The sequence below is a fragment of the Echiichthys vipera genome, assembly GCF_963691815.1.
Source record: "Echiichthys vipera genome assembly, chromosome: 9".
NCBI classification, from domain to species: Eukaryota; Metazoa; Chordata; class Actinopteri; order Perciformes; family Trachinidae; genus Echiichthys; species Echiichthys vipera.
Window position 1 is genome coordinate 6,795,139 of NC_139834.1, and position 13,135 is coordinate 6,808,273.

The 13,135-nt window shown below is 41.1% G+C and overlaps 1 protein-coding gene across 6 annotated transcripts in view; it reads right to left on the reverse strand.

Moving 5' to 3' along the window:
* Nucleotides 1–4,107: 4,107 nt before the first annotated feature.
* Nucleotides 4,108–13,135, reverse strand: part of plekhg5b (pleckstrin homology domain containing, family G (with RhoGef domain) member 5b) — a gene marked incomplete at both ends in the record, with an annotated part of 75,769 nt that continues 66,741 nt past the window's right edge. For 4 of the 6 annotated variants that reach the window (XM_083920700.1, XM_083920698.1, XM_083920701.1 and 1 more), the window contains 11 exons: nucleotides 4,108–5,456; nucleotides 5,865–6,911; nucleotides 7,013–7,170; nucleotides 7,292–7,407; nucleotides 8,136–8,268; nucleotides 8,395–8,514; nucleotides 8,608–8,745; nucleotides 9,503–9,652; nucleotides 9,780–9,890; nucleotides 10,051–10,251; nucleotides 10,931–11,026. In XM_083920700.1, the coding sequence (XP_083776826.1) occupies nucleotides 5,447–5,456; nucleotides 5,865–6,911; nucleotides 7,013–7,170; nucleotides 7,292–7,407; nucleotides 8,136–8,268; nucleotides 8,395–8,514; nucleotides 8,608–8,745; nucleotides 9,503–9,652; nucleotides 9,780–9,890; nucleotides 10,051–10,251; nucleotides 10,931–11,026 (2,280 nt within the window). Of the gene's footprint in view, nucleotides 5,457–5,860; nucleotides 6,912–7,012; nucleotides 7,171–7,291; nucleotides 7,408–8,135; nucleotides 8,269–8,394; nucleotides 8,515–8,607; nucleotides 8,746–9,502; nucleotides 9,653–9,779; nucleotides 9,891–10,050; nucleotides 10,252–10,930; nucleotides 11,027–13,135 lie in introns of those variants that run through there. The other 2 variants (XM_083920703.1, XM_083920699.1) reach the window with 1 other exon arrangement.

Below are 13,135 nucleotides of genomic sequence, written 5' to 3' on the forward strand. Positions count from 1 at the left end.
TAAAAGGTGGAAGTTGCTAAAGTAGGGTGCATTTATTCTGAATTGTCAGAATGTTTTTTTTTAATTAAATTAAAACTGTTCAATGTTGTTGATGTTGAAATTACAAGTGTCTGTGAGGGCTGCTGTTCGCTAAAATTAGCCAGATACAATCTGTTCCCTCACAACTCTGTAGCTAGCTAACATTAGCCTGATACAATCTGTTCCCTCACAACTCTGTAGCTAGCTAACATTAGCCTGATACAATTAGGCCTGTCACAATAACAAATTTTGCTTGCCGATTAATTGTCCCAGAAATCATTGCGAGAAGCGATAATTTTTGAAACCATTTTTAACTGATATAATGATAATGGCATAATAATGCAAGTACACCCTCTTAAAGACCCATAAATGTTTATTTTCTAAAGAATATTTAACACTAGAACTAGAAGACATTTAAGATATCCAAAATAAAGAAACAAAACGACCAACAACAATAAATCGATTAGACTCTCTGTCTATTATTACACATTGGCGCGTTAAGTGGCTACTGTTTTACAACAAATGCGACACTCATCTTAACTCCAGGGGTCCACCACGGCCTGCAAAGTTATCGAGCTCATTAAAAGTTATCATGTGATTAATTGATTAATTGATTTATTGCTTATTGCGACAGGCCTAGGTACAATCTGTTCCCTCACAACTTTGTAGCTAGCTAATGCTAGCCTGATCAAGATTGATATCACTTTGATATTGACTTGCCCAAGAAAAAATGACTTGGGACTTACTTGAGACTCGGACCAATGTACCTAAGTCACAACTAGCTGGTGGTAAGTCTGGGCTCTCCATCATCACTGTGTTGCAAAGCCAGTTTTACAGTCATCCCATATGAATTTCTTGGCTGCTTTTGCTGTTTTTTGGGTTTCATGAGAGCAAAAAAGGGCAGATGTTCTTGTGCACCATGTGAAGGTCAAAGCCACCAGCCTAATGTCACTGCGGGGTACTGATCAAGGGCAGATGTTCACAGGGTTATCCATTCCATATGGCTGTCACTCGTCCGCGGACCTTTTCACAGCACAGCTCTTGTAAACACGCTTTAGTTCGCTGTTCTCTTTTTTCTGCCCCTGTAAAACATGTCCTAAATCCAATCACCTCGTCCATCTAAAGGGGATGATGTTGATGAATGGGAATGTGTAGTGGTTGTAGTGACCTATAAGCCCCTACTGAGATTACAGGAAGGCAACCAGCCAGCCAGCCAGGCCTGGCCAGGGCACCAGGAAGCAGCTAGAGCTTAAAGAGGGATTGTTTAGATAGACAATAGTGTCTACCTGGTTTTAATCCCCCGCTCGAAAAGAGTACAGGGGATTGCCAGAGTTTAATAAATGAAAGTGCTCCTATAATCAGGATTTGCCAAAGTGCCCCTTTGTGTTAATCGGACATTTTTTACAGCATGGTTTTTGACATCTGCCACAGCAGGTGGTGTTAACCCGTCTCTGCCCCATCTGTATGCAGTGTGCATTTCCACTAGAGCTCATGGAGAAAAGTGTACATGATGTATATGTAAACAAAAATGAGTGAGTGTGAATATATTTAGCATTTTGTATGTGCATGACTTGTCTCTGATTCCTGTTTGTTAAACCAGTGATTCACAACTTGGATGAAGCCTGCTTTAAATGCAGACCAGGTAGCAATAACACAATCTCTGGGATGCATTCCCCCTACAGCAGTCATGCGGCTACAGCTGGCACGACCTCATTACTCACTTTAGTAAAGGCTAATAGAACAGGGATGTGTAATTACTTCATTGCTAAAATAGAAAGCTGCATTTTAATAATTAAAGTCCAGTATATCAGAGATGAAGCATAATAAAATTGTTTTAAAATCGAGGATTACAACATTAAATCCCGGCGGGCCAGATGTGAGAGCGGGAGGAGCCGCTGTATTCTGGGACCAGATTAAACAGAAAATCCCACAGGACCGCACTGTCTTTACTCTGCAGCTTAGAGGCTTGTGTGGACTCAACATGCTGTAATCCACAGATTAGCTGATATAATCACCTGTAAATACACCTTGGCCATGATGTTACTACGGGCCATCAGGTCCCGCTCTGCCCTGCATCACAACCCCAGATGTGTGTTGGATACTTTATGGAGATGGACAGATTTTAACTTCCTGGGAACCATGGGATAAAAGATATGTGATCTGACAGAATTCCCAGCAACTAAATTGAACAGATGCAATAACATTACATACCTGGACACAATCTCTGGGATGCATTCCCATAGATTAGGGTAACTCAATAGTTACCCTAAATAATTAGAACATAAGCGTTTTGGACAGCACTTTTGTAACACTTTAAATCAACCATCCCTCTAATTTATAGTTGTGAAAAGTAGCTGACAAAATTCACCCAAGTACTGTACAATTTAGAGGTTTTCCTTGAATATTTCCATTTTCCACTACTTTATAGTACTTGTACTAAAATACAATCTAGAGGTAAATATTGCACTTTTAACTACTACATTTAGTAGGTAGTGACGCCACTACTGTTGCACTTCATACATACATACACATTTACATATATGTACTTTAATACATACTTTTCATACTTGCACACAAAGCTACAACAGCTGTGCTCGTGGACTCTGTGGAAGGGTGGTAAGCTTTTATGTCAAAAATCACACCTGGCCCACGTCTGGCTCATCAAGTTAGGAATGACCATCTGCCTTGACCCGGACAGAGGTGAGCCAGCAAACAGGGACACCTAGTGGAGCAGAAAGGGTTGTCACTCATGCCATGACATGCTATACTCACTTTTTATGACTTTTTCATAATGTACTTTTTACTGTATTGACATTTTATTTTATTTCTCAAACGTGTGTACACACACAAAATTAAACTTAACACATAATTCTGAAAACTTGAAGCTCATGTATGAACAACAGGCCTCCAGACTGCTAAACTCCAAATACAGTTCCATTGTTACAAATAGAATAGTATGACAAAATGTGTCTTATGAAAAGCTACAGTAAGGTATGTTGAAAAACGTCAAAAAATGTCAAGCTATAATATGTCCAAATAATGCTTAAATCAGTCATAGTCACCTTTCCAAAACAGCCATGGCATAATTTGTTGAATAAAGTCATAGGAAAGGGTTTTAAAAAAATAAGCCAAAAAATTAAATTTAACACAATTCTGAAAAGCTCATGTATACACAACAGGCCTCCAGACTGCTAAACTCCAAGTACAGTTCCATGGTTACAACATTGAATAGTATGTCAAAATGTGTCACATGAAAAGCTACAGTAAGGTATGTTGAAACAAAAGGCATAGTATAGTATGTCAAAAACTCATAGTATAGTATGTCTAAAAACGTCAAAATATAATGTATATAAAAATGCTTAAATCAGTCATAGGAGAGCCTGTCTAAAGCAGCAATGGCATAATTTGTTGAAAAAAATCAGGAAAAGTCATAAAAAAAAGTGTGTCCAAAAATAAGCCCAAAAAAAGTCATAGTATAATATGTCAAAATAAAAAGTTTGACATTTATGACTATTTTTTGACTCCTGAAATAATGTACCATTCACAGTTTTTTGACTTTTAATACACTTACTTGATTTTGTATGCTTTTCAACAGCACTTTTCACATTTCAGAGGGGAATATAGTGCTTTTTTAATCCACTACACTTATATCAGCTATAGCTGGAAGTATCCTTGCAGTTGAAGATTTTCCACACAAACCAGCCTGTAGAATGAATATTGATTAAAGACTTTGTGTGTAAATAAGTCACAGAACTCATACCACTGTGAAAGGGGTCATTCACTGCTCAGCCTGACCCAAAGCAACAGGTTCAGCTTAACATGATGACATAGAAAAGTAATGATGCAATGAATTACAGCTACACTTGGTCATGACCGCGCTGGTGTAATTCTTCTTCACTGCCGTAAACGCGTTCACCACCTGCTGTCTGCGTTCAAAACACGAGACGGGAGCGGTACGACCAGTCCGTGTAGTTTTAATGCTTAGTGCCATTCAGATTCAGCCTTTCCTCTCAAATCGCTCCATTACAACAGATTAAACCATTAAAAGCAGGATAAAGTATTTTAGCATTTTTTATTCTGTAAGACACACTTTCATCATTCCTGAAAGAGGGAACACATGATTTTGGTTCATAGGACATTCATGCCTGGCAAGAAAAAAAATATTAAGACTACATCGACAAAAAAGAAATGTACAAATCATGGAAACAAACAATATAAACAATATCTTATATATAAAACATAGCAGGCATAATAAATATGACACAAACAAAAAGTAAAAGTAAACAGAGTTAACCTATTTGGTTTGGGTGATGTGTGGAATCAGGTTATGAGTCGCTGCTCTGAAAAGCTGGACATCAGTCTGAATGGTAAGTAAATCCCCTGGAAAAAGCTGGGTTTGACGGATTCACTCGTTATATCCAACCCAAACCTTTGTGTTCAATCTCTCGTTAGTGTACACCGATAACATACACAGGCATTACTCAAGTGTAGACTTCTTTTTTTTCCTATGATCACGTTCATGCACTGGTCTGGTTTTGATACATGTAGGCCTCAAGAGTTGAGCCGTATAGACAGTGCATGAAGTCCCTCAAAACAACTTTAAATCAACCGTATTCAGTCTTTTTTCCTTTTTTTTAATTTAGGAAATCAACTCATTAGTTCAACAGTAAAGAAAGAAATCCATCTGTGTGTCCAAACATGATTTTGCTATATTGGACCTTTTGTTGGGAATCAACCGGCTACTTCCGTCTTTGGGTGTGTTAGCGTATTCACAGGAGACGGGAATCCGTTTTGGTTCAGTCAGGAATCGAGGACCATGTTATCATTCACGCATTCTCTCTCACACACACGCACACACACACACACATCTGTACACGAGCAGACAACAATAAATTCATTGTGTGACTGTAAATGTAAATTCACTCCTTTAGTGATTCTTCTACTTAACATAGATAACTGTGCAATTTTTTCTTTTGTTAAAGCAAACCAGGAGTAGTATAAATATTAGGAGGACGTCCTAGGTGCTGTGTTTGTTTTTTTTTTGTTGCCACGTGTAGAGAGCATTTTCAAGACTTAAGTGTTCCCCTTAGCGGAGAAGATGCAGGATTCAGCTCAACTCCGGTACACACTCCCCCCAAAGTCCATCTTATTAAGGTCCCGGCCCTCTAAAATGCTACTTCCGTTGCAAAAGTGCAAGCAGTTAATGTCTCTCTGCCTCTCCCTTCCACTCGAGAAATTCGGAAACCATTGCAACAGCAAAGAAAGAAAATGTTCAAATGCAAAAATGGTACGATCAGTGTCCAAAAAAAGCAACCAGAAGGGAGAGAGCAGCCAGAGAGAGAGTGCATTTGTGTCCCAAGAAATTCAGTCCATGGAAGCAAAACAAGTGTTCCTGTCACGGCCACTGGTCAGCTGTTTAGAAGAGTGGTTATACCTCCCTAGAAATAAGAAAAGACAAAACAAAACAACATTAATTCAACATTTTGGGGAAAAACACTTATTTGCAAATGTTAAAAGAGAAGCTGGATTCCACTCATGTCTGTACAATAAATATATCAGCACCTTAAAGTTTACTCATTGACATCTTATATCTGTTTTTTTAATCTGGGGAACAAACAAAGTGTTAAAATGACAAGTTGTACATTTACAGAGTTATGTGCTGGACTTTTTTTGGCACAGTTACTTTCTGGGGCATTAAACAAACAAGATTAAGCATGTTAATTAGTGGCCTAATGACCCAGTTTTAGTGTTAATGCCAAGTTAATAAGAGCTGGTGGCTGCTTCATATTGACTGTGCAGGCATGAGAGGAAACCCATAAACTGGTGTCACAGCAGTAAAGACTTACGATGCAGTGAGTGTGGAGTTGAGGACCAGAGTAGTGCGTATCCTGTACAGCTGAGCCAGCGTCAGCTTCTTGTGCTGCTGGGCCGGTGATTTCCTCTTCTTCTTAGGTGACATTTCCCCCGAATCGCCGGTGGCTGTTGACTCGTTTTTCCTTTCCGCGCAGACAGATGGAGCCACTTCCCCGTCTGAGCTGTTGCTTTGGGACCCGTTATGCTCAGCGGGTGCGGTGTGGTTGTGCCTGGCCTCCGCCCTCCTCAGGGTGGCACAGAGTTTGTCGGCGGGCGCGCTCCTGTCCAAGCAGTCGTCGGACTGGTCGAGGTCGCTAGCAAACAGCTCCGTGCAGTTTTGGCCCAACTCTGTCAGGCTTTTACTGTGCGGCAGTGGTGACCTGTCCACGTCGCTGCTTTGTGATTGGTCCTGCTCCTTGGAGCTCAGTGAGTGTGTGTGGGATATGGGGGTTTTACCGTACAAGCGCTGCAGCAGATTGTCCTCAGAGCGCGATAAGGCCAGATTGGACCACTTCTGGAGGCAGTTGAGTCGTGGCTGAACATGAGGCCGCCGGCGAGGTTTAGAGGACTGGATGACTGACAGCTGGGACCCCAGTGAGGCAGCATCCTCATCCTCATCCTCCTCCTCCTCTTCTTCTTCCTCCTGCTCTTCTTCTACCTTCTCTATTTCTGTCTCTTCCGGCTCCACCTCCTCTGCCTCCCCATCTCCTTCTTCCTCCTCGGCCTCCTCCCCTTCACTTTGGCCGGGCTGAGGCTGAAGTTCTCTCAGGAGAGATTCGGGGGAGAGGGTACCGTAGGCGCTGTCCATGGAGAGAGAGCGACACTGGGGGTCCAGTTCCTCGCCGTCAGGCCCCGTCTCCTGATCGTGCTCGGGGTAAACACCGGAGCGAACTCTGGGGCTCGTGGACTGAGACTGCTGGACCTCGCATTCCTTTTCACTGGTTCCCTCGAGGTTCATGTTGGTGACCGGAGGCTCCTGGTGTTCGCCTGCTTCATCAACATCCATCACTGACAGCGTCTCAGTGGAGCCATCTGAATGACTGAGAGGAGACATTTGGTCAGTCAACTGGATTGTTAGGCATTTTTATTTAATATACTATTTAGCAGGCATTAGTCCTTTATTTCAGTTGAGTTGTAGTACCTTGAGTTCTGCTGGCCTTTGTGTCTCAGGCACGGGGAACTCGTGGTGGAGTTGCTGCTCTCATCTTCCTCCTCCTCTTCGTCCTCGCCCTCCGTACATCTCTTCAGGCTGTTCTGCTGCCGGAGGATCTCCTCTGTGTGAAGCCTCTGGAGCTGGTTCTGCAGGGTAGTTAATTAAAACAGCCGTGTTAAGTATGCAAACCCCTGAATTCTGCCTCTGAGTCTTGTTTCCCAGCTCCATGTGTCTGACATTAAATAAGATACTGAGTGGTTCTCTCACCTGGACGTTGCAGATTGCATCGATCCAGCTTCGCCCCTGGGCGGCGCTGTTGGCTTGGAAAGTGTAGGCTGCCACTGCACTCTTAAACTCATTGAGGTAGATGAGGATGAATGAGCCTACAAAGATTTTAAAAAAGAAAATCTGCATTAAGGTCAATTAAAATACCCAACAGGATATAAAACAAGCACAAACATCTACAGCAGGAAAATGCGACATACACATTAATGCAGCAATGAAATGAATCTAGAAACATCAAATAAATGAAAACACAGATAGAGAACAATGAGAACCTTTATTTTTGATACTTTTACTCAAGTAATATGGAGTCATAGGCATGCCATGAAGAATAATTTAGAAAGAAATGTGGAAATATAAAGACAAATAACTAAATACAAAATAATAATTACAAGCATTTACACTTGTTTTCACATGCATTTCTTCATTATGTGTGTGTGTGTGTGTGTGTGTGTGTGTGTGTATATATTACATATACTGTACATTCTCTATTTTTTTATGTCATTTTAATCCCTTTCTTTTTCTTTTTCCTATAGAGAAATAAATGGACAAATACATGTGAAAATCAATGACAATGCTTATTCATTTATATTTTGTTATTTGTCTCTATTTCCATGTTTTATTATTTAATGTAATCCTTTTTATATTTCCACATGTATTTCTTCTTTTTTCCTCCGATGACACACAAAGTTCTAAATCTTAAATATCGGCTGGTTATAACTTCCCAAACGTGAAGTTTTTCACTGTTTCATAATATAAATTGGGGGAAAAGTGTCAGAATAATGAAAATGATAACTGTTTTGCTCCCGGTCTTCATGTGAGCACTCACCCGGGTCTTTGAGCTCCTTACAGACGACGTTGTGAATGAGGAGCGGCTGTCGGATGATTTTGACTTTCTCCACTCTTTTCACTGGCTTTGTAATCAGCAGCAGGTCGGTGAACAGCACACAATAGACATCCATCTACAGGGGAGATAAAAACGCTCTATAGGTCAAACGTTTTATGTGAGGCGACTGCGAAGCGAACGTTAGAAACCAGATGTTGAGAGTAAAGAGAGGAGGAGCTTGTGGTGTGAGCGTGTGTCTTACCCGACTGTCTTTGCCCTCTTTCATCCTCAGCGCTCCCTCGAGGTGCAGCTGTCGAGTCTCTTCCGGTGAAATCCCTCTCATGGGAGCCATGAGATCGAAGCGGTTGTACTCTTTGAGGATCTGACAGGGAAAAGACAAAAGCATGAAGTCGGATCTTACGTGTAGTCTCATATCTGACAGAGCTTTTTTCTTTTTTAATAAACTGCTTCCTACCTTCTCCACTTCTTCGCTGCTGCCCTCTACGGCCTCGTAGGAGTCGATACGGGCAGAAATGGTGGCGAGCTTCTGTTGTTCCTGGCGCTGTCGCATCTGGGACTCCACGCTGTTGATGAAGCCCTCCACCGCGGCCACCTAGAGGAGGAAAAACAGGGGAAACACGCGATGACAAAAGCAGCATGTGTTATCCGTTTTACTACATCCTTACCCAGGGGTGAAGGACGAACTCAAATGCTCCACTTAGAAATGACTCAGCCACGAGTAAAAGTACCGCACATGAAAATTAGGGCTGCAATGCTTGAGTCTATCGACAGAGAAATAATCACCAACTAGTTTGATTATTGATAAATTGTTAAAGTATATTTGTTGTTTAACAAGATTAATGAAGGGCAGAGGATTCAAAACTGGGAAAATATATATTGTTCAATTCACTTTATAATCATGGAAATGTACTTAAAGTATTAAATGTAAAAGTAGTCAGTGCAGATAAGTGTCCCATGCGTCACATATTATATAATTAGATCAATATTACTTGTGTGTTAATGTAAAAGCATCATTTTACTGCTGTAGTTAGTTGAGGCAGAGCTCTTTTAAGTTGTGATCATTTTCCTTAGGGATTCATCTCCTGATTATTTTCACCATCAATGGATTGATTGTTTGGTTTGTAAAAAATCAGAAAATAGTGATAATTGCGTCAAAAATCACCCAAACAATGATTGTTTTGTCCAACCAACAGTACCAAACCTCAACATTATTACAAATAAAATAATTAATGGCACGCTTTGGTGTGAAAAAAATCTATAAAGTCTAATATTTCGTTCTGAGATGTAGTGGAGTTCGACAAAATGGAAATACTGAAGCTCAAACTTGAGGTACGTGGTTACGTTCTCACCATGCTGATGACGATGTCGCGGGCCGACAGCTCGTCGGTCTTCTTGAGAACGCTCTTCAGCAGGAGTGGGTATTTGGTCAGTCTCTGGTGAGGCTTCGCCAACATGTCGGCCAGCTTCAGACGGTTACACTGCTTATGAGTCTCTGCCCACTGAGGACAGACAAAGACAGGAAACCAAACATTCAATGAGCCAGAAATATGAAGAAGACTGACGAGGAGTCTACTGAGGCTGTCTGGGATTATCTTAACAGCGGGCAGGCGAGCAGAGAGGACTGACCGTGACGTAGGTCCTGAACAGCTCATTGTCCCTGAGAAGCGTGCGCATGTTCTCCATGCAGCCCTCCTCCTCCATGCAGTAACGGATGTAGGGCTGGAACCTGGAGCCAAACTGAACACACACACATAAACAAAGACACACGTCAGAGATGTTACTAACATCAACATGACGGGAAACATACACTTCGGCCTCAGTCTGAAGCCGACACTGTGTTATGTTGTTATGGTACATAAAAAAATAATTGTGTAGGTACAATGTGATTTCTACTGACCGTCCTGAAGCCGTGGTGGAGGTCTGTGGGGTCGAGCAGAGCCCGGGCCTGCCTGGCCTTCTCCAGGACGGGCAGCATGACCTGGTTCCACAGGGAAGAGTGGAGGCGGACAAGATCCTGGATGTTGCTGAACAGCTTGGCGGGCTCCACCTCCGTCAGCAGACCGCTCTCCTGCAGGTTCAGCAGCCCCGACAGGAAGAGCTGTGGAGGTGATACAAAGGAAGAGGAGTGTCTCATTATCTTTAAGGTCCCAGAAATTAGTTAAGTGCTCATTTATCTTTAGCTATTTGACAAATATGCCAAAATTAGCAGTTGTACGCCTCAGCAGGCAAGTTAAGTTTTACATCCAAACTGTCCAGACTGACATAATATACGCAGAGTGAAGGATTTGAAGGAGTTGAATAAAATGCATGTGTATGAAGTGGAATTTTTGGAGGAACGCTTCACACACATTTTAAGCTTCAAGATTAGTGACATTTTAACATCACAGTGAAGATGACCATTTTAATATAAAATATCACTTCATCATTTTATCCTTTTAGACATTTGTGCGAAATGTTGTTATAATGAATGTATATATCAGTAATATTCTGTTTCTCAAGGAAACACGTCACAGCACAGACGCTAAAGACCCTCCAACTCCCATTTCGTGAGGACTTCAAGACACCAAGATGTCATAATAAAGCCTTTGAAACAAAAGGTTATCACTTCCCACGTCGCAGGTTACAACGCTTTTTCTTGCAGCTTACTCCGCAGTGATAACGTCTAACGTCTATAACAAAAGCCTCACTGTGCGTTTATCTCCGTACAGAAGCATCTTACACAACAGGCCGACTTGGATCAGTACACAATCTTTACAGTACTTTATCTTTGCACTTACATCTGTGATGACTCGGAGTTTCTTTATGTACGTGGCCTCCGTCTGCAGCAGCTCCCAGATCGCCTCCTGCTGGTGGAACTGTCGCCTTGTTAACGTCTGCACACACAGAACACATTATTAGATATCTGTTAGTTAAAGTTGGTCTCAGCAGCTTTGTGAATAGATGTGAAAACAGGCCCGGGTCAGATAGACCAGGGGTTCCCAAACTTTTCCATGCCATGGCCCCCCTAAACAGCATTAGCTTCCGGATGGGGACCCCCTTTTGCAAACCCACCGACAATGCTACAAAATATATCACACATCAACTTTAACAACGTTTTGTTTTTTTGGTAAAATCAAATATTCTCCGATTGTGTGAGCTTTTTTTGCACAAGCAGTGTTGTATGAAGCTAAAAATGATGCCTTTCAGGTCCCCAAGGGAACGGCAGCTTGCTGTGTGAATGCAGCAGATTGCCTGACCAAATGCTATTCTTTACGTCTCTGCCGGATGTTTTTGTATCAAGTGAAGCTGATGTTTTGAAGGTTTTAAACACTCGTTTGAGAGAGAGAGAGAGATTATATTTTATAATAATGATTACAAAATAATTAGATTATATCTTTTTTTATACTCTTTTTCCCCTTCTTATCCTCCCTCCCATTTTCTGAGGCCCCCTGGCGGCCCCCACTTTAAAAACCACTGAAATAGACAATGTTTTAACTGAGCTTGAATATAGGTTCTTCTGTTTGGGTTAGGTTTGTTTAAATGTGTATATTGTGTTTATACTTATCAATTTCCATTGTTTATATGTACGCTCTCCATATTTGTATGGGGTCAAAATATTGAGCTGTCAGATGGTATCGTTGGTGATGAATGTCTGAGTCATGTTGGCTCATTCATTCGTGTTCTCAAACACCAGAATATCTTGTTCTGGTAGTTTCCAGTCACTCTCATTACCAACATTATTACTGGAGGTAATAAGTCAAGCAATCAAGTCAGTAACATGGCTGATTAGACACTTTGTTGTATACTCATAATTTTACTTACATTTTGCTTTTCTGCTGTGGACGCAGTTCTGATTAAAGACTCTTGATTTTCAAATCAATAAAATCATTTAAACTCAAAATTTTGCATCAAATTAGTGATGTCTTTGGTCAGCAGCTGTGTAATAAGCGGGAAGATGCAGAGTCATGGCTCTGAAGATTCACTGCGTCTCCCTGCCGGGAGTTCATTTCTTTACATTATCCCTCACTTATGTAACTTACAGTCAGGGGTGAACGTACACACAGTACCAGGGATAGTACAGCAGCTGTGCGGGGATATCGCTCTGTCTCGCTGTCCTTTACAAGTCATGTACACATTAACAGATGGTGCATGGTGTTATAATTTACACAGGCTCCTGACAGCAGTGCAGTAGTACAGTAAATCTCTATGTAAGCATCATTCTGGGAAACCAGACATCAAGGCACGTGTGACAAAGACACATGAGGAGGAAGTAAAAGCCAGAGGCATACCAGGAAACAGGGTGAGTGTTTGTGTGACCATTCATAAGGGAGTGTATGAGAACTGCAAGGGAGGGGGCAGTGTGGATTTCTGCATACTGAAGGGAGGTTAGTCTTTTAAAAATGCTCTCACCTCTTCTTGGAATAATGTTCAGACGGGAAATTGTCAGAGCTGATTTCTACAGGAGTTCATTTTAAAGGATGGAGAGATTAGCACTCTTGGTCAATGGGTTTGCTTCTATTTTTTCTGATGAAATTGTTTAAAACTGGAACTTACTTTATGCATTCTAACTGCTTCTATAGTGCATTTTAACTGGACTTTGTGCTCACTGGCTGATGTATTTGTCTGTATTCTTTATGTTTGTTTTGGTAACAATGTTTATGCCACTTTCTTGCTCACTCTTGGAAAATGGATTTTAAATCTCAATGAGACTTGTACCTGGTTAATGCAGGATATACATGTCACCTCATAAGTAAATGTAAAAATAATGAAGGATTACAAAGTGATATGATTCAAATGTAAAATAATCAAGAACTATTACTTGAGAGTAAAATTTGTTCATCTTTACATTTGGTTTTGCTCATTTTATCTCATAAATGTAAAGGATAAAAATAAGAATATAATAATTTCAAATTGTTATTGTGTGAATTATACTGAGTTAAATGGATCGGTGTAAACATGCAGGATAAGTCCGTTGCATATTCACACATATTGTTGCTTTGTTG